Source organism: Mus musculus, chromosome 5 (assembly GCF_000001635.26).
Source record: "Mus musculus strain C57BL/6J chromosome 5, GRCm38.p6 C57BL/6J".
Taxonomy (NCBI): domain Eukaryota; kingdom Metazoa; phylum Chordata; class Mammalia; order Rodentia; family Muridae; genus Mus; species Mus musculus.
The window spans coordinates 81,677,648-81,700,011 of NC_000071.6; the positions used below are offsets into that span (position 1 = coordinate 81,677,648).

General features: G+C 36.9%; 1 protein-coding gene across 39 annotated transcripts in view; it reads left to right on the plus strand.

The window, feature by feature from the left end:
* Positions 1 to 22,364, plus strand: part of Adgrl3 (adhesion G protein-coupled receptor L3) — an 808,741-nt gene that overhangs the window by 658,563 nt on the left and 127,814 nt on the right. For 38 of the 39 annotated variants that reach the window (XM_011249474.3, XM_017320921.2, XM_030254561.1 and 35 more), the window contains 4 exons: positions 10,862 to 11,045; positions 11,918 to 12,040; positions 15,846 to 16,054; positions 16,804 to 16,980. In XM_011249474.3, the coding sequence (XP_011247776.1) occupies positions 10,862 to 11,045; positions 11,918 to 12,040; positions 15,846 to 16,054; positions 16,804 to 16,980 (693 nt within the window). The remainder of the gene's footprint in view (positions 1 to 10,861; positions 11,046 to 11,917; positions 12,041 to 15,845; positions 16,055 to 16,803; positions 16,981 to 22,364) is intronic. The other variant, NM_001359833.1, reaches the window with a different exon arrangement.

Below are 22,364 nucleotides of genomic sequence, written 5' to 3' on the forward strand. Positions count from 1 at the left end.
TCTCTTTGGTGTCTACCATATGCTTTTTTTCTTCCCCTTACCAACTGGCTTTAATTAATCTACAAATCATGAAGATGTGTTTGAAATTTCTGCCTTTCTTCATCCCCAGAGAAAGAACACAGAGCCCTCATTTAAACCCCAATTCTACCCCATGTTTGTAGCTAATTATCTTTATCAAGTTACTTGACTTTTCTAGGATTCAATTTTCTCACTGCAGTGTGACTATAATAATTTATATGTCAGTGGCTTCTTGGGAAAATGAAAAGTTGATGCATATTAACCACAATGATGCATCTGACTTCCTAACTTGACAGTGTTCTAAGTGACTTCTTATTGCTTGTGGGAAGAACTGCAAATGTCTGGACATAGCTTGCCAGGCTCCTGAAACCTAGCATTGCTCATTGTTATTGCCTTTGGGCTTTTTGCTTGCTTATGGGGAGTTGTTTTCATTTTCCTCAAGAATCAGTTATGCCGCGTGGAAAGTGGTATGCTCCATACCTCGCCTCTTTGGCCAGTGTTGAGCCTCAGTTTGCAAATGCCTGACTTCATGGAATTTTTCTGGTGGTCTTTCTATCTTTTCTTCTTGTTACAGTGCTTGCCATGTTGGATTTTAATTTCTTGTTTAATTGTCTGCCCTCCCTATATTATCTCATGGAGGAAGGGGAGAACAGCTGTTAGTTCTTTGCTGCTTTCTAATCAACTGGCACATTGAAGGTGCTCAATTAATATTTGTTGAGTGAATTTGAGCCTGTAACAAGGTGAGAGTCAAGTCCATAGCTGTATTTAATTTCTGTGATATAACACAGATTGCTTGACAGCACTCAGTTATTTCACCCTAAATTAAACTACACTTTTAAAGCAATGCAATCAAATGGTACCTTGAAAACAATCCTTTTTTTTCCCCCAACAAGAGCTCTCATAAACTGTCTTCTCTACAGAATTCTAGTTTCGTGTTTGGTTAAAGGTTCTTATTACTATATTAAGGTCAGTTGTGTTATACAATCTAATTTTAATTAAGACTTGAAAATGCCAATACTTCAATGTAATATAAAAAGGAGTTCAGGGATTAGTCATTTTTATACGCTTAATAATATTAAATGACAGTGGTTATAAAATGAACCTTTGGTTTATTGATCAGATGTGTAAATATCAGTCACTCAACTTGACTTCTAATAAAAAACCTGCAAGTTATAAACTGTTTTGAAGACTTTTTGAGCATCTGACCTTTAAAATTTTGATTTGAATCAATATCTAAATCCAGATTGAATCACAATGTGTTCTATTCAGTTATGATTTTAAGCTTTTTTATTTTATTCTCAGCTGATGAACTTCCTATCAAGAAGCAAAAAAATGCCTTTAATTTTTTAAATTATAAGTAAATACAGAGCATATTTATATGAGTGTATGAATGAATGTATGTGAAATACATCATCAGGGATAATGCAGACATCATTTTAGAAAAGTCCCTAATAATTTAGTCCTTGTTCAAACATCAAAAGTATATTAAAACAAATGGAATTGGCCATTACATCACTAATGTGTCTGATGTCACTGAGTGAGCTAACACTGAGTGGATCACAATGTTTGTAGCATCTGACATTGACCACTATGCTGTAATTCAGAACACAGCTATATATGTCAAACAAGTACATTGGATAAGAGAGCACACAGAATTCCTGAGGCTTATTTTTCATCCCCAGTACATTCCAAGATTCAGACAAGAGAAATGTTTAAACATGAATGTAAATATAATGAAGAGTAGAGCATTATTATTTTTTTTAATTAATCACTCCATTCGTTTATATCACAAATGGTATCCCCCTTTTCTGTTACCCTGTCCACAATCCCCTCATCCCACATCCACCCTTTTCTCCCTCACTTTTGCCTCTATCAGGGTGCTCCCCAACACACACCCTCTTCCACCCCACCGCTCTAGCATATCCCTATGCTGGGGCATCAAACCTCCACAGGACCAAGGGCCTCCCCTCTAACTGATGTCAGACAAAGCCATCCTCTGCTACTTAAGTATCTGGAGCCTTGGATTGCTCCCTATACACTCTTTGGTTGGTGGTCTAGTCCCTGGGAGCACTGGGTGGTCTGGCCAGCCAATGTTCTTCTTCCTATGGGGTTGCAGTCACCCTCTGATCCTCCAGTTCTTCTGCCAGCTCCCCCACCAGGGTCCCTGAGTTCAGTCTGATGGTTGGCTCCAAGCATTCCCATCTGCATTGGCCAGTTGCTGGCAGAACCTCCCAAGGAACTGCTACACCAGGTTCCTGTCAGCAAGTGCCTCTTGGCAATGGCAACAGTGTTGGGTTTGGTGTCTGCAGACAGGATGGATCCTCAGATGGAGTAGTCTCTGGATGGCCCTTTCTTCAGTCTCTGCTCCACTTTTTGTCCCTGGAGCAGAGCATTATTGTTGTGCATGATTATGATAAATATTGATAAAGTTGCTACATTCAGGAGGATCTCAAAAACCAGATTTTGAAATGAGTTAAAGATTATTCATGTTAATATAATTATTTTATTGGAATGAATGCTTTCTGAACCTGGGCCTGTGCACGATATGTGCCTGGTGCCTTCAGAGGCCAGATACAGATAGTTGGGAGCTCTCATTTGGTTTTTAGGTCTTGAATGCTTATCCTGTGGAAGATCAGCGGGTTCTCTTAAATGATCCAGCAATAGGAGTGAAATATTACTTTGATTGCTAATCAGTTGTTCAAAGGAGGTCTGCAATTTCTTAGTTTAAATTTGTGTATCATTCGGAAGACTTGCTCTTGAATTTCAAGAGCGCTGAACAATATGAAGCTGTCAGGTCATCCACTCCCTCATTTTGCCTTAAAACAAATACATACAATTTTTATTCTTGACTCAAATGCAACACATTCTGGTCTTTTCTTTTCTTTTCTTTTCTTTTCTTTTCTTTTTAACCTTTCCAACAAGAATCAATGACTTACTGCGCTATTTGCTGCTGATGTCTAGCTCTATTCTGTGCTGGCCTTTGATCTTGGAGCAACCAAAGCACAAAGGTTCCTGTTTTCCTTCTCAGTCCTAACCTGACTTCACAGCCTTCACTCAGGGCATGTCACAGTTGTTATCACCTGATCAAATTGTATAAAACCTGAATGTGACCTTTACATGTTGATTTGAATCTATATCTAAATCCAGATTGGAGCATAACATCACCTGTTCCAGTAATGATTCTAAACGTCTGCCTTATTTTATATTCAACTGATAAATTTTACATTATGTAACTGAACCAGTTTAAGCTTATCTGTATCTATTTTACAAACGAATGAGACTCAGACTATGGGTGTTTTATTTGGCTTTGACAATGAGTTGGGGGGTAACCCCTAATCTGTATTTCTACTGATGGCCTAGCTACTCCCCATTGGTGCACCCAAATATGTGCTCTTTCTCCTGTCCAGCTGCTCAGGGTTCATCTCTTCTCATGGTGGCTTGCTCCCCTCTCTCTTATCCTTCTTCTTTCTTCTCTCTACAACCCCCAACCTGGTAACTCAAAACCTGTAATTGGCTGTACTGTTTTTATTTAACCAATAAGTTTGAATTACGGAACAGTGTTTGCACAACAAAAGCTGGTAAACATGATAACTCACTGGTACATAACTAGGCGTCCAGGTGCAGAATTTAGCCTTAAAATACATAACAACAGACCAAACCTCAACAATCACCCCTCCACTTTTGTCTAAATAAACAGGTTCTTTATCTTATAATAATAAACACGATAGTACCCATTGTACAAGTTATGACTGGCTCTTCCTCCAAGCCCTATGCTTCCAGAAATAAGGCTCAGTCTGAAAATATATTTACACATACCAGGTCATATAGCTAGGCTCTTCTCTGACTAGACCATAACTAAAATAACCCATTTATTTTGACCTACATTCTGCCATGTGGCTGGTTACCTGTGCTCAGGTACCAATGAGTCCATCTCCTCACATCTTTCTGGGTGAATCTCTGTGCCTGGCTCCATCCCAGAATTCTTTCTGTCTCCCAGAAATCCCACCTTCTAGTCTTCCCTTTCCTACAGGCCATATGTTTTTGTTTGTTTTTATTTATTTTTTTAATGACAGGTGATACATCCATACAATACACAAGATATTCTCTCTACAACATTACAAAAGTGAAAACTAAAGAATAATCAAAGAAAATAATTCTGTTGTTAACCAGGTGTTGGCTTGCATTCACTATGGGAATGTGTAGTGCACTTTTCTTTTCCTACTGAATTCCAATTCTCTCTTTAATTCCCTCCAACTCACTGTATTTTCCTTCAAAACCATGGGGGGTATTTGCCTCTTTCTTCTCCCAGAAGACATATCAAAACACTATAAAAATAAAAAAGGATGCTCTTAGTGTTCTCATTGTTTCTTATTGTCATAGGTTATTTCCTAATAAAAGTAAGTTATGCTAGCCTAATGACGACGATGACTACTATATTCTGAGAAAGCATATCTTCTCTAAAGCACGTAGTCTAGTGGGAAAGGAAGATAAAAACACAGAGAACTTGGGTAAACACGAATAAGCTTTAAATGGAAGTCTGCTATAATGTGCATTTTTTCCATCTTCTCCTCACTCACATCTTGAAATTCTGTGCCAACTGTAGTGGTGTCAGGAAGGGGAGTATCTGGAATAAAATTAAGTTGAGGCTGAGGAACCTTCAAGAACGGCCTCAGTGCCTTATGAAGGACTGCAGAATTTGTTTCTCTCATCCACATGTAAGGATAAACAGGGGCTTCCCTTGACACTGCGTCTGCAAGTGCCTTTGTTATCTACTTCACAATGACAGGAACTATAAATAATAAGTTTTTAATTCATAAACAATCTGGTTAAGGTACTCTATTATGGCAGCCAAAACACAGTGAGATGCCATTGTATTATTGAATGTCTGGAATAAGGACTCATGAAATATGTCTATTGCTCTTTGATTCAGAAATCCCATGCCTTCAGAGATTTTGTTTGCCCCCACACATATGAAATGGAAATTTGACTAAATTATGAACTTCCACTGTATACCCTGCACTCAGAAGATGTTCACTTAACATTATTTTTGGCCCTTATAAGTGATTCCTAGAGCAATCCTTGTAAAGATTCCTTTTTCTCCAGTGGGAGGAATAAAATAACCATAGATGTAAATGAATATATGAGACACTTTTAGGGAATGATACATGATGTAAAGAAAACAGAACAGGTTCACTTGTGGAACAAAAATAGAATAACTTTTAGTAAGTGAAACCTGAGCTAAAACCTGATGGAACTCATGATTTAAAAGCTTATTTTAGAAAATTCCAAGAGTTCTAATGTATTCGTCTTCTCACAAGTACTTGCCTTCTGTTGTTGGCTTTTGAGGCTTTCAAGGGGAGGCAGAAAAGCCAGTGAATTCTCCACTTGCTTCTGCTTAGCTTCCGGCCTGGGAACTACTGCTCACCTGGGTAAGACAGGCCACTCCTGGTTTGCACCATTGACTCCTTTGGGTACTTGCTAAGAAATCTTAGGCTGTTCCACAAGCAGATTCTCTTGGAATTATTACAGAAGTTGTCACTGCAAAAATACATAGCTGTTTTTCCCCAAAGTCTTTCACAGTAGTTTTATCAAATAAATAAGGCTTCCAATTCAAAATGTAGATAGTAGAATTATAACGTGTCCTTCACAATGTACCACAATTACAAGGCATGCCTAAAAATAGTCAGATGAAGCAGACAGTGGCAGGCACGTCTTTAACCCCATCACTGCAGGGGCAGGTGGATCTCTAAGTTCCAGGACAGACTGGTCTATAGAGTAAGTTCCAGGGCAGTCATGGCTACACTGAGAATCTCTGTTTCAAAACCACAAAACAAATAAGTAGTCAAATGAAAATGTCTAATGTCTAAATTAACTAAAAAGAGCGCAGATGATTTTGGATAATGTCAACATATGTGCAGAAAAGAATCTATCTATGGTACTCATATATCTCTAAATGACATGTGAGCTATTTCACTTATATTTGATTTTATAGAAATGGTCCAATGTTTACAGAGTCTAATGGGACAACTATATAAAGAGAAAGGCATTGTCCATCATTGTCTTCTCCCGATCCAAAATATAATAAGACTTACCTTGTTGAGTAGCCTTATTTTATCAATTTGATAGAAAATATTCTTTATTCTCAGGCACAGTGAAATTTTGTGGCAGACTTGAGTGAAATTTTCTAGTGCCCATCTTCCATTCAGGTTAAAGTCCTTGTAAAAAGTTACATTAATTTATACTTGGTTTCTGGCAAGGTCAGTGTTGATTATAATCAACTTCTTCAAATTTTATAGTATAATCAAGTAATTTCCCCTTCCAGCGTTCAATGTAAAGTTCTATAAAATGGTGAGAACAGAAGCTTCTATAAGATAAAGCCAGGACAGCCTTATTTTCTTCAAACTTAGAATATAAATATTCATCTAAAAAAATAAAGAAAAATTAGTGAGTATTGTTGTACCTGGAAGTGAAATTCAAGAATCTGCTCCTAGTTTAAAGAAAGTCACTGTATGTTCATCATTCAGTTAGTGTTTAAACTACAAATAAACTTGATTCGATGGAAACTGAGAAGTGGAGATTAACCCAGGTTTTAAAACAACAAAAACCATCTGGTAAACGTTTAGATGTTATCATTTATGATAAAATAACAAGTACATAAATATTTTAGGAAAATCAAATATCTATATTTTTTTTCATTACAGAATTCTGGCTGTTTAATTGACTTTGTTTGAGTGGCAACAAGTATTTCCTTTATTTTTAGAAAACTTAACCGGTAAGAACTAGAAAACTGCTACAGTGGATGTCGCTCTGCTGTTTGACCCGTAGAAGAAGGGTCAGCATGCCTGCACCTCTATGCTCTTATGCCACTTAAGTTTTTGTAGGTTACCACTCTCTTGTTCCTGAAGCTATCAAGTCATGTATTCATTAGGAGTTATGTCTTGTAAGAGTTTAAATTATTAAGACTACACTGTATGCCTGGCAGAGGCGGTCCACTCCTTTAATGCCAGGCCTTGGAAGGCAGAGGCAGGTTGATCTAGATTCCAGGCCAGCATGTGCTGCAAAGGGAGTCTCTCCAGTACTACACAGAGAAACCCTGTCTTGGAAAAACAAACTAAATAATAAACAAATAAAACCAACTAACCAAACAAACAAAATCAGCCCACATCCCAGATGACTAATTCCTTCCAAGTCTTATTGTAATGTGATTGTTATAGCAACCGAAGGGTCAGTCTTGATTACATTTACTCAGTGGAAACTCCTTCCCACTCCACATATGGTATGATGTGAAAGTAACTATAAGAGTGAACTATAATTGTTTCTGATTTGGACATAAGGTACACGAGGGACTACTATCCTTTTCCAGTGTTAGCAGTATGGTTCCAAGTTGCCTACTTGAACATATGTCAAGGAGACTCCATTGGTACTTGTTTTAATACTTTGCAACCACTAGTAGATGGTTGATTTGCTTTTTGTTCACAATTTCACACACACAAGTATGCCTTAGTACATGCTCATATACACATGTGTGTGCTTGCGCACATCACACACACACACACACACACACACACACACACACACACACACACACACACAAACCCTGATATATCTCCCTTACTTCCTTTACTAAGCCTTGGTATTTCTCCCTCATAACTATCAAGCCTGCCTCATACCTAACACTGCCTTTTGAAGATCATGACTTTTGGGTTTTAATGAGGGCCATTTGATTAGAACAGTCTGTAGGAGTCTGTCAGTACATAACTGAAAACAGTGAGTCACATCTCTTAAAGATGTTTTTTATATATATACCTCATCTAGAAAAGGTTTACTCTGTTTTTATTTAGAACATTCACAAGTTATTTATGTTGCTTAAATTCTAATTGACCATATCTCTAAAGGCTACACCATGCTTGGGAAGATAAGGTTGCTTAAATGTATTCAAAATTTGCTCTTATGAAAATAGTTCATCTTAAAGTTCTTTAGTTGCAAAACAAAGACTTCTGAGCAGTAATTGGAGTTAATCAAAAGGCATAGTTTTTCACTTAAGTGGTCTTCTGTACACAGGCACCTGAGTTTACTGCTTCTCACGGGTATTATATGACTGTTGATTTTTCATAATGGAGTCTCTTGAGTTCCTATATATTCTTTTAATCTGTAATAAGGCATAATTTTATCCTTTCACCACCAATTTAGACGGGTTTTATTTCTTTTTTCTTGTCTAATTGCTCTGGTTATAGCCTCAAGTAATTATTTTAAGTAAAAGCACCTATAGTAGGCATGTCCAGTTTACTCTTGACCTTAAAAGCCAAAAATGTAAAATTATAGTTTTGTGCATAATGTTAGTGGAGTGCTTGCCTTGCATGACCTTTATTATTTTTAGGTCATTTCCTTTTATTCTTGCTTAGCTGGTGTGGCTTTAATCATGAAAAGTGCTGAATTGTGTTAAATGCTTTTTCTTCATTTATTGAAATAATAAGGTGACATTATCCCTTATTCTACTAAGGGAGTACATCACATCAATTTATTTTATGTGTTGAACTATCTTTTCATCTCAGAAATAAATTACATTTGGTTATAATAGATGGTTCTTTTAATGTGCTATTGAGTTTGGTTTGCTGGCCTTTTGTTGAAGAATTATGCATCCACATTCATCAGGGATATGACTGGTAGTTTTATAGTCTGTGCAGCTTGTGTCAGGCTTTTGTATCAGAATAGAAATTCTCACTCATAAAATGGATTTGGAAGCATTCCCTCCTCTTGAACCTTTTGGAACAGCTCGGGAAGAATTGCTATTAATTCTTTAAATGTCTGGTTGAATTCGCTAGTGAAGCCATCTGTTTGTGAGCTTTCATTGTCGGGGGTTTGGATTACTGATCTCTAGACTCATCTATGCACTTTCTCTGCTTAATCATTGAATTTTGAAATGTGCTATTTATAGAATTGCTGGGATGTGCTGTTAAAGATGGCCATTCTGTTTGTTTTTCTGTTTTTATCATTTAGCAACTTTTAAATGAACTAAAACCAACAAAGGACAGTATAGAAATACTATAGTATTCTCAGTACCCATTCCTTAAGGTAAGATTAAAAACTTCAATGCCAGATTATTTTGTGACCCTTGAAGTCATTAACAGCTAAAAATGGCTACACCATTTTCAAGACAAGGGATAATTTCAATTCTTTGAGGAACTTCTCTGAGCATTGCTGATGAATTCTGGGGAACATCTAATCCTAGGATTAATGTTCCCTCCACTGGGTAGTTCCAATTTCACTGTTTAGCTTTAGAAATAACTAAACTTTCATTTCTTGTTTTACTACTGGTGCCTGTTTTTTGGCGACTCCCATTGGCCTGGCTCCCATGGAATACTTCCTGGAAAGCAGCTAATGCTGCTGCGGTCTGGAAATGTTTTGCGTGACTCTCAGGTCATACTCCAAACCTAGAAAGCATGCCAGAGCCAAGCACACAAACAAATGTATTCACTCCTTAAATTCATAACGGGTCATTTTGGTGGTCCCTGAAGTGTGTAGGTATATGTTTATTAATGCAAAGTACTAAGGCTATTTTACTTCAAAATCTAATGATGACAATTTGCCCAGAAGTTGGGATAGCTTTGAAAATATCAAGGAAAAAAACAACTTTATCAAGAGGCAAATTAGTTTTTGAAGCTGGTGTTAATTGGCAGTGAAGGTGTTTCATTATGAAGCTGAATTTTTTAACAGTTATTACTGGGTTCCTATGAAAACACCAGCCAGAAGAAAACACAGTAGTTTAGAGGACCTGACTCCCATCTCAGCCAATCCCTTTGCCAATATGTCAATAATGTGCATCCGGTTTTAAAACTCTTATGCGCTGCCTAGAGACTGTGTCTACGCTGGCTGTTTAGTCGCCTTTCTATCTTCATTGGAGGCAAACTTCATAATGAATGGGTTCAGGGATGATCACTTTCAAACTGCAGGTGTTGTATTTTTCTATTTTGCTGGTTTCTGTGTTTGAATGAAACCCAAGACTTCATGGGAGAACTGTTTTCTTTTTGTAACCTACCACATAAAGGAAACCACAGGGAATATATAAATGGTAGCTACAGAGATTATTCTTCTGCATGCAACAATGAGAATTGTGATACTTTGTCTCTATGTGTGATGTATCTACTGCTGACTTTATAAAGAAAACAGAAACACCTCAGGGCCATAGGTAATGATGTCCAACTGTTTACTCTCTTCCCAAGTGGTAAACAGTGCTAAGGTTTCACACTACACAATGTATTCAGAGTAACTGACAGTATAAATGCTTTGATACTTTCTCCATTGTGATATTTTTATAGCTGGCTGATAGTAAGGGAGGAGGTGAGAATAAGACAAAGGGGAAAAACGTTTGCTTCATGAGTCCACAACCTATAGGCAACAAGTCCCTGGCATCTCCTATATGTAGTCATCCATTCGGTCTTTGCTGTGGTCGGCATCTGGTCCTTTGGAGATGTACGGCACAACGTTATTTTCTGTGGAGGATGAAACTTGTTAGTTTAAATTATGTGCCACTATTCCCTCAGCCAAATCATTTCGTTATGTGATCATAGTCTTACTGAAGGCTCTGCTGTTGATTCTAAGGAACAAGCATGGTTCTATTTGTTGTTCTTCAAAAGAAGACAACAGCAGGCTTGCAATGTCTCAGCAAGGGATTTACAGAAAAATAATGAATGCTTCTGCTGCAGTATGTCACAGGGGAGGCTGGGACAATAGTGATCTGATGCACACTGCTGCTCTTTGCTTGCTGGGCAGCATGTACACCTGGATTCCTGACAGCTACGCGGGTTCACTAGAGACTTGTGCCATTCTTTTGGTCCCCTCCTAGGCGATGGTGGAGACAGTTAACAACCTCCTTCAGCCACAAGCTTTGAATGCCTGGAGAGACCTGACGACAAGTGATCAACTGCGTGCGGCCACCATGTTGCTTGACACTGTGGAGGAGAGCGCTTTCGTGTTAGCTGATAACCTTTTGAAGACCGACATTGTCAGGGAGAATACAGACAATATTCGTAAGTGACCTTTTGCTAAGACAGAAGGTCTGGAGTCACTTTTGTAGCAGGAAAAGAAAAAAAAAATCTGACACCCCAGTCATGAACCATGTTTCAGTTTATTTTACTGCGTGTTTCAAAGTAGGAGAGCTTTCAATTTAACAAGATCTGAATTCATGCATATTAACCTCTATAGAGCATTCCATATTCAGTGTATTATCTAGAGATTAATTCAGTGAGATTTTTTTTTTAATGTAGGCATGTATTTATATAGGTTTTATACTACTTACAATTTTGACCTCCTAATGCAAGGATTGTTTGTCTTTTTAGTATGCTTGAGTTATATTCTAAAAGAAACAAGTCATTCGCCTGATGATGTTAGTGCTTAGAACTTGTATCATCCCTTCAAATAAGTATAAATCTGTTTTTATTATGTTTTAGGATGTAGCTGACAATTTTATTTCAGGAGATTTGATAAAAACTGTTTTATTATTTATATTAGATTTGTAGGTAGATCAATATTGACATGACAGTATATCTATTGAGTATAAAAAGATTTTTACATAATTCATGAAATATGGAAAATAGTTTGAAAATTGACTTAAAAAGCAAAGATTAAAAAGTATTAGGGCTTGGACTTGAATTTTGAGTATTAACCTTGATTATTATACATTTAAAGTTTTTACATAATTTTTGCACATCTTTGCTTATTTAATTTATAATGACGTGCAAACTTTAACCATATACTTTTGAACAAATCACATGCCTTTAACATGACAAATAGACCAAGAATTCTTAAATCCTGACTGTAGAAAACAGTTCAGAGATTACAGTTATTCTTGTAGCTTCGCCAGATTTCTTACAGATCCCTGACGCCTCTATGTTATGAACAGAGTTAGAAGTTGCAAGACTGAGCACGGAAGGAAACCTAGAAGATCTAAAATTCCCAGAGAACATGGGCCACGGAAGTACCATCCAGCTCTCAGCAAACACATTAAAGCAAAATGGCCGGAATGGTAAGTTGGAAACCAACTCCAATGCTGATCAGAGTGCTAAATTAAATTCACTTAAGAAATAATGTAAATGTAGAAGTAAACCCATAAAGAAAGCATATTCCTAGCTTCACCAATCTTTAATAATAATAATAATAAATAATAATAATATCCCATTTCTCACAAAGGCAGGAAAAACGTGTTAGGTGATACAGAGATGACCTGAGATTGTACTAACTTAATCAGAACTGTTGCTTCATAGAGAGAAAATAGCTTTGAAAATGGATCTTTCTAATAGTAGCAATCATTTTAATGTGCTGTCGGAATAAAATATACTCAAGGCATTAGAAATCATTTAAGAGGACATGTAGAATTCATTGTTATGCTGACAATCAGACTAGGTCTGACATGTCCGCGGCAGTGGTAAGATTGTGTAGAGTGGTAAGGTGGTGTACATAAAAACAGATCCTTGTATGCACTTCCTCTCTGCTCCTCCTTTTAACTTCATTTCCCACTGAGAAAGGGTTCTTCTCAGACAGAGCTCTCATCAGTTCCCTTTCTAATAGCACAGGGGATAAAACCACCTGCCTGAAGGAGTCCTGCCCCTGCCTGTCTTGAGCATCTTGTCTTGTTTGTCCCACTTTGTATCTTTTCGCCTGCATGATTTGTGATCCACGCTAAATAGTTAGACTTATATCCATCATCCAAATCATGGTCCTACAGCGGGGCTTTTCTTTCCATGGCAGCCTCTCTATCATCTGCTTCTATTTTCCCTTTATTGAAATTAGCTTTTTCTTGTACATAAAATATCCTGGTTATGGCTTCTTTTCCATCTACTCCTCCCAGATCCATCCCCTTTCTGTCTGTCATTATGAAGTAAATAGGCTTCTAAGGGACGATACTTAAATGAAGCAAGATAAAATAAAAACTACCACATTCAAATAGGATAAAACCAACAAACCAGAAGGATGAGAGCCTAGGAAAAGGCATCAGAGACCCACTCATTCTCACACTCAGGAATGCTATAGGAACACTAAGCTGGAAGCCATAGTATGTTTGCAAAAATACTGTAAGGTAAAAGAGAGAAACAATATACAAGTTAAATAAGTAAAATTAAAATAAGATTAAATTGACACCAATAACCAAAACAGCCTTTGACATGTCATTGTGAAACAAGGAAACCCCAGCGGTGCCAATGATTTCTTTTCCATTGTCCATCTACTGCGGGGCATGAAGCCTGCACTGAAGAGAAGCTTATTTTCCCCGTGAGATTCCCTTCGGAAAACCTATATTTTCATGTGCAACTTGTTTTCCACTGGAGATAGCTTCTGGTAAGGGGATGGAGTTATGTGTCCGCTTCTCCTTTCAGCTCTAAGACCCATCTGGTGCAGACTCTTGCAGACCTGGTGTATGCTGTCTTAGTCATAGCAGTTCTACTCAATGCTCAGTGGCATACTTTCATTCTATCTTGTAAGAGCCAGAAGGAATGGAGGGAGAACATAAACAAAACACAAACCTCTAAATCAACAGGAATGAAGCCCATAGGACCTCATAGGCACAGTGCTTCAATAATCCTAAGTGTCGCCTTCAAGCGTCATAAGTTTTATCCTAGATATAGAAAGAAATTCTTTTCTCTAATGTAACTGATAAGTATTCAGTGAGCTGCTATTATTTGGATTTGGAGTGTTATATAGGTATATTTAAGATAGAAGTAAACATAAGAATGCCCTCTTCCTTCATGTAGCCTCCATTACAATTTCTTTGTAAGATTATTAAAAAGACAATGGATGCAAAGAAACAGCAGCCTACCACATAGCATAGAAACTTCTGGAATGTCTCTGGATACAGTAACTCTGCTACTGCAGCCACTGACATCTCTACCTTCTGCATGGTGGGTCGCTGGACCCTGTCTGATTCTGAAGTCATCATGTATGATTCAGTGCGTCTGCCTGGAGTGTCCATGGAACTTGTTTGCAGTGCTAGTTGGAAAAATGAGTCTGTGTACATGTTCTGTATATAAATTCTCAAGAAGAGGGAATTTCATAAACATAAATATATTTATATAAGGTATTCATGGTCATACCTCTTTATCTCCCCCCACTCCTCCCCCCCCCTCACACACACACACACACACACACACACACACACACACACACATTCACACACACAAACAAGCTTCTCATTTGACACACAAGCTTTTTCTTTCTCTTTCTGACCTTGAGATTTAAAGACAGAGAGTTTGCCTTTCTGATCTTTGTAACTGGAGTGGTCAGGGTAGCATCTGCTTCTTGTCCAACTCTGATATCATAATAGAATTAAGACATAGGGTTTGGCTTTTACCATGAAAGTAATGATAAAAATAATAACACAACAAAAGGGAAAAAAGTAAACATTAAAATTACCATAATTAGAGAATTATCACAAAGGGTCATAAGGTAGAAGGACTTTGTGATTTTGTGCAGACAGTGGCCTAGAAAGAAAATGATTGTTGAATTCTTAGACAAATACAAACAATTAGTGTCCTTACTTAAAAAAAATTCACAGTAATATAATTAAAACACAATAAAATATATACACTGTGAGTGTTTACTTTAAATCTGACGGTTAAATTTACATTTACAGATAAAACAAAACAGGTAGAAAAACAAGTTGGAAACTAAGTGTTCCCTACTACCTCTACCATTGTGTTACTTACTGCTCTTTCTTCGTCTCCTCCTAAAGGAAGATCTTTATTATCATTTTGTTTTTAGACTTCATATTGCTGGAATCACCCAATATGAATTATTTTCTGTGTAGATTAAGTAATCCAAAAAGTCACGTTGAGATTCAGCCACATTTTCCATTTATTAATATTTTGTGCTGTATTGACACCTAGTATATTCTATTACTGTGATATATTTATTCTTTTATTTGATTTCTTTCAAGATAGAGGCTATGATCAATAAGGATTCTGTAAAAAGCCTCATGCAAATTGTTTTCTTTGTGGTAAATGTTCTTACTTATCCAGGAAGGGTCAATATGTCCGCAGCTTTATAAAAAGTGTCAAAGTGCTTCCAAGTCACTGCAAAATTTTGTATTCCCATCAGTAGGGCACAAGGATTTGAACTGCTTCAAGTCCGTGTAAACATTAGTATCAAGTGGGTATAAAATAGTATTGCAAATGTACTTTTACCATTTGTTTCTTTAATTGCTAATCATTCCAACTATCTTTTGTTATAGAAAATGGTTTTTGTTTTATTTTTTCTAAAATTGTCCATTAATCTCTTTGGATAATTTTAAGTATCTTCTATTACTGTATTGTTAACAAACATGAATGTTCTGTAATTCCAGACTCCCATATTCCCTAGTCTGTGGTTCGTATATTTGTTTTCTTGATGGTATATTCTAAAAAGTTCAAAATTTTAGCTTTGTTGAAGTTTAATTTTCCATTTTTATGGCTAAGGTTTTTGAAGCTATGTACATAATTTTTCTTTAGAGTATAAAGAGATGGTCTTGTATTTGGTTCTAGAACATATTTGGTTCTGGATTCTGGTTCTGTGTTGAGGAAGCATCTTGAATTTAGTTTCAAGGACGCAGTGAGACAGGGCTTCAGATTCAGATTCGGTGTTTAAAGAAATTATATATAGTGATCTCAATCAAATTCCACTTCCCTTTCCTCATCAGATGCTTAGCACTTTGGTACCAAGCAAATGAATGCTTGGTTTTATGTCTGTGAATATATATTTATATAGTCTTGACTGCACCACCTAACTAGAGTTACAAACTCCAGCAGAGTGTAGAAACGAATCCATTTCTTCCAATTTCTAACTCACATTTGTATTTATTTTAGGAGAGATTAGAGTGGCTTTTGTCCTGTATAATAACCTGGGTCCTTATTTGTCTACGGAGAATGCCAGTATGAAGTTGGGCACAGAAGCTATGTCCACAAATCACTCGGTTATCGTCAATTCCCCTGTTATTACAGCAGCAATAAATAAGGAATTCAGTAATAAAGTGTATTTGGCTGATCCTGTGGTATTTACTGTTAAACACATCAAGGTAAGAAAATGTCATGGCCTGTTTCATTGTCCATATTATTTATATTTGTTATGGATGATTATTAAATATATTAATTTTCTTTTAATATTTATCTATTATGTAACATAGACTATATCATCAATGAGTACAGTCATGGTTGTTTTCAGAAATATTCATAAATATGCCATAGAAAATATATAATATCTGTCTTTATATGAAATGATATGTTAATTTTTCCATATAGAAATAATATTACACCTAGATGTAATATATAATAAAATATTATGTACTCTAAATATATACCACGCAGTTTTTAAAAGAGCTTGTAGTGTATGATATTGAACTGGACAGAATTTCATATGCTATTATTATATAAGCAGTCTTGTTTGTGTCTAAAGATATATTTTTGTACATTTACAAATCTGGAATTGTTAATGTAAGGGAAAGACCACCCTTTTACAATTTTTTTCCAACAATTTCTCTTACTTTTAAATTTAAAAGCTGATACAATTTCAAAACAGTGTTAGTAAGATCAGTTTTGGTATGAACACCATTGGAAAATAGTAATCTCACTTCTAGTCAGACAGAATAAATACCAGGTATTCCATTTCACTTCAAATTGATGAGGGCCACTTAATATGAACGCACTGAACACACCTCTGTAAGGATTGCAACAGAGCATGGGGCTGCGCTGTCGGTAGAGAAAGTGCCTACTTCATTTACTCGATTGTAAAATAGTTATTGCCTTTATTGATCTTTTTCCACCATAGCAGTCAGAAGAAAATTTCAACCCTAACTGTTCATTTTGGAGCTATTCCAAGCGCACAATGACAGGTTATTGGTCAACACAAGGCTGTCGACTCCTGACAACCAACAAGACACATACTACATGCTCCTGTAACCACCTCACCAACTTTGCAGTATTGATGGCACATGTGGAAGTTAAGGTAAGATATACCATAAGGCAGGAACACTCTAACAGGCAACCACGATTCTAACTCTAAATATTCCTAATTGGACAAGTCTATTCTTTCCTAATAATTCTAGCTAGGAATTCTGGTATTTCAGCCATATGCTTTGGATGGACCTGATAACTGCTTCTTTCTCTAACCAATATAAATCCTAAAATCAGAGTTTGCTCAATAAATTCACCTATAGCCTCCCTGATTTCAATTTAGACAAAGAAACGTTATATCATAACCTCATGAGCAGGGTAAGAGAGACGGCTAATGGAAGTTGAGATCGGGTACATTGAAGACTAACGAACTATAGGTTACGCACGGTCGATCTGATTCCTGGAAAAACAGCATATGCATGTGATACATAGACTATAATGGTACAGGGGATTGGGCATACTGTAATACAGGAGAATGGATATTCCATTCTAATCAACAAATCAGGTAGATGAGAGTTTCACAGTTGGAAACTGCCTAAGATGTCTGCATCTGTTTCATCTGGCAGGACAGGCTTGTATACACAGGTTATGAAAAGAGAAATATGGATTGTCAATGGGAAAGAAGACCGAGTGGGCTTTAGTGTGTCCTCTAACACAGGAGAACTGTCAGGGTTGCGAATACTGCAGTTTGTATGCAGAGGTGCGAGGCCTGAACGTTCAGAGATTGGAGAGCTCTAACTTTCTTTTTCAAATAAGATACTTTGAAATGACTAGGAATCCTAGTGTTTTGCTTCTCAAAACAAAACAGTTGGCCAGGATCAATATCTGATTTGATTCTCTACAATAATTATTGGGAGAGGAGAGCTAGCTTGAGTTGTTTATGTAACTGAAAAAAAAATATAAAAAGCAGACAGTTTTTGAACAAAATATCCAGTGAAAAGAATACATTTTTTCTAAATATAATAGTTATAAGTTAAATGAATATTTAACATCTTATTTTATAACTTCTTATAATTTTTAAAAATTTTATGCATTAAATATAATAAAATATGTATGTTACACACACAATGCATGAAATTAGTATATAATCGTATATATTTAACATAATATCGGTTTTTTTATTAGGGTGAGATATACATTATGTCAACATTTAAAGCTCTGTTTTCATAGCATATCATATTAGGTACCAAATCCTAATTTTTAATAGACACTGAATTTTTAAAAACACGAGTACTTAAAACCTAAATTGGCCTTGACAATGACTGAATGTTCTTTCATAAATTTTCATAAGATTTTCCTATTATATAAAAGTTACTTAGCTATGCAACTGAAGGAATTAATAGATGATGTATCTTAAGGCAACTTACTTCATGGGCTGAATTCAATTTAAAATAATATTTTTATTCAGTTTAACTGTTCAATTCAGGACAGCTTTGTTGATATATAATGTAAGAAAGCACAAAATAAATGCCCCCATCAAGAAATGTACGGTTTTCCATAGAAGAAGCAAACACATATAGTTTCATCATATTACAGAAGAGATTAGAGTAAGATTCTTGCAGTGTTCTATGGAAATACTGAATATATAAAGTCGAGAAATTTTCCTAGATTAGAGTTGTTAGGCTATAAGATTTCTATTAAGAAATTAATGAATTAACTGGGAAGTTGTAAAGAATATCCCTATTAGAGAAGACATATGAACAAAATCACAAAGAAGTTAAATATGACAGTTGAAGATAGTATGAAAACAATGAAGAGTATCCATGTAAAATTATTGCACCACAGACAACATGGCTGCCCAGCATCTGGAGAGAAAGAATTCAGTAGCGATATGGCTAAGTTCAGCGAGCTTAACATTCATACGGAAGGACTGGATTCTGCACACATACTCGCATACTACATGGCTTACATGTCTCAGTGTTTATATGTAACACATAAAGTGGGCAAATTAAATTCAAACCGATTTACAATATTTAACTGTCACAACAAGGGAGGCACACAAAACCTGAACTCAGAATTCTCACAATGACCTGAGTTCTACTGAAGGGTGACACCGTGGGGTGCACTATCCAATGGCAGCCTGTCATCTCCTTTACCCTTTAAATGGATGAGACCTCTTTATAGGGTTTCAGAGTATAGATGTAGTCTACAAGCAGTTTAAGCACAGCCACCTTTCTGGAAAGTGATGACCGTGGGATGCTTTCCATTGTGCATAGATACTCCCTGATACCAGATGTGGAAGGTGTTACACTATCTACACAGTGGAACACAGTTCAATAGTGCTAGGAAAAGAAGTCTATCACCACGGGAGGTGCAAAGGAAAATATATATTTTAGTTAGACATAGAACAACAAAAGAACACATAAAACTTGTTACCTTAGTTATATACTCTGAGAGATGAATTAGCAATTATATGCTTGTGGACTTTCAACTCCATGACATCAGTAAGAGTGGAACAGCTATTAGGGTTCAATACATTTTAGAAATTAAAAACTCTGGCAGAAGGTTTGCATACCTTACGCCAATGATGCAAGTAATTTCCTGCTGCATAGATTTTTTGTTGTTGTTATAATTAAGAAAAAGACGGTACAGGTATACTTGAAGAAGACTGCATCTATGTCCAGCTGGCAACAAAAAAATAAAAATAAAATTACTCTTATTGTTTCTACACAGTTCAGATTCTGGTCTTCAAGGGACTGCAAGGCTTATTTTGTTGAAGCATTTCAAACTGATTGAGTTCAGCAACATTGGCCACATTGACAAATGATAGATTTAATTCTAGAATGTGTTAGTCGGGCTCTTGGATCCTACATTTCAACCAGCCCGGGCATTAAATTCTGAAAAATGGATCAAATGTAGGCAAACACAAAATACCATTTTTTGGGGGGCTCAGTTCATTTCCTAACAGCTCCTTGCTAATCCATTTTAAAAGGATCACGACTGTGACCACTATTGTGTGTCAACAGGAGACAAAATAAATGGGAATCGATACTTTCCTTTAGCAGTCACTCATGCAGAATGTTTCCTGTGTCTTGAGTCACAGTCTCTGGTGATTACCACAGTCAACTCCATTTTGATCCCGGAATATAAGTTTGGCATTTTAGATATTAGAGAAGACCTGAAAATACTGGGCATAGTCATCACTAAAATCCTAAAATGAAGTACATTAACAAATTTGTATTAAACTTCACTGAAATAGAATAATAATTTACTTGTACATAATGAGAGATTCAGCGACCAGGTAGAACATATGTATTTATACATACTAGTTACCCTTTTTTAATGTTTCAGTAAAGTTTATATACAGGGAAGAACATTATATTATGTTAGATTAGATTATTTGTTTGACCATTTTGAAAAGAAAGAAAGAAGGGAGGAAGGGAGGGAAGGAGGGAGGGAGGGAGGGAGGGAGGGAGGGAGAGAGAGAGAGAGAGAGAGAGAAGGAAAGAATTGATAGGATAGTCTTGATCCTTACAGATATCAAATCTTGGTATTTGTCTTCGTTCTGGGATTCTACTGAGCACTGAACTGTCCTTATCCATGTCTGTTTGCTTTGCTATCTATATGAATTCTGTCCATTGGCTTCATCCATGAGTTCTCCCTTCTCTTAGCATCACTTGTTTTGTTTTTGTTTTTGTTGTTGTTGTTGTTTGTTTTCCACATTTTGAGGACTGTAGTATGATAGTTGCAAACTTAGTGTTGTACCTTCTAATGTACTACATGTTCTCTATACATGTAGTATACATGTAACTCTCTGTACATGTAACTTTCAATTCCCACTTGTTCTGTGTATTACCAAACTCCAGTGATTATGCTTCTAATTCTGGCCCTCGAGGCCTTACATTTTTTGAGGAGCTTGGGCATTAGCAGAAGGGCAAGGAAGTGAGGCTGTGGTGATAGCTGATGTACTGAGGATTGTTTTTTTTTCACATGAAATAATATTTATTTTATTTGTATTTTTTATTTGATATTTTCTTTATTTACATTTCAAATGTTTTCCCCTTTCCAGATCTCCCCTTTGGGAACCCCCTATTCCCCTTTCCCTCCCCCTGCTTCTATGATGGTGCCCCCCCCCACACACCCACTCTTGTTTTCCTGCCCTGGTGTTCCCCTACCCTGGGGCATTGAGCACACTCAGACCCATGGACCTCTCCTCTCACTCATGTCCATCAAGACCATCCTCTGCTACTTATGCAGCCCGAGCCATGGGTTCCACCATGTGTACTCTTTGGGTGGTCCTGTCCCCAGGAGCTCTGGTTGGTCTTGCTGGTTCACATTGTTGCTCTCTCCATGGGGTTGCAAACCACTTCACCTCCTTCAGTCCCTTCTCCAACTCCTCCATCAGGGACCCCATGCTTAGTCCAATGGTTGGCTGCAAGTATCCACCTCTGTATTTGTCAAACTCTGGCAGACCCTCTCCAGAGACATCTATATCAGGCTCCTGTCAGCAAGCACTTCTTGGTATCTACAATAGAGTCTGGGTTTGGTAACTGTATATGGGATAGTTCCCCAGGTGGGGCAGTCTCTGGATGGTCTTTCCTTCAGTCTCTGCTCCACACTTTGTCTCCCTATTTCCTCCTGTGAGTATTTTGTTCCTCCTTCTTTTTTTTTTATTATTATTAGGTATTTATTTCATTTACATTTCCAATGCTATTCCAAAAGTACCCCACACCCTCCCACACCCACTCCCCACCCACCCACTCCCACCTCTTGGCCCTGGAGTTCCCCTTTTCTTAGGCATATAAAGTTTGCACGACCAATGGGCCTCTCTTTCCACTGATGGCCAACCAGGCCATCTTCTGATACATATGCAGCTAGAGACACGAGCTCTGGGAGGGTACCTTCTAAGAAGCACTGAAGCATCCACACTTTGGACTTACTTTTTCTTGGGCTTCATATGGACTGTGAATTGAATCATGGGTATTCTGCACTTTTGAGCTAATATCCACTTATCAGTGAGTACATACAATGTGTGTTCTTTTGTGATTTTTGTTGCCTCACACAGGATGATATTTTCAACTTCCATCCATTTGCCAGTGAATTTCATGAAGTCATTGTTTTTATTACCTGAGTTGTATTTCATTGTGTAAATGTACCACATTTTCTGTATCTATTCCTCTATTGAGGGACATTTGGCTTCTTTCCAGCTTCTGGCTATTATGAATGTCCCTGTTATGAACATAGTGGATGGAGCATGTGTCCTTATTACATGTTAGAGCATCTTGTGGGTATATGCTCAGGAGTGATATAGATGGCTCCTCTGGTATTACTATGTCAATTTTTTTGAGGAACTGCCAGACTGATTTCCAGATTGGCTGTACAAGCTTGCAATCACACCAACAATGGAGGAGTGTTCCTCTTTCTCTATATCCTTGCCAGCATCTGCTGTTACCTGAGGTTTTTTTTTTTTTTTTTTTTTTTTTTTTTTTTATCTTA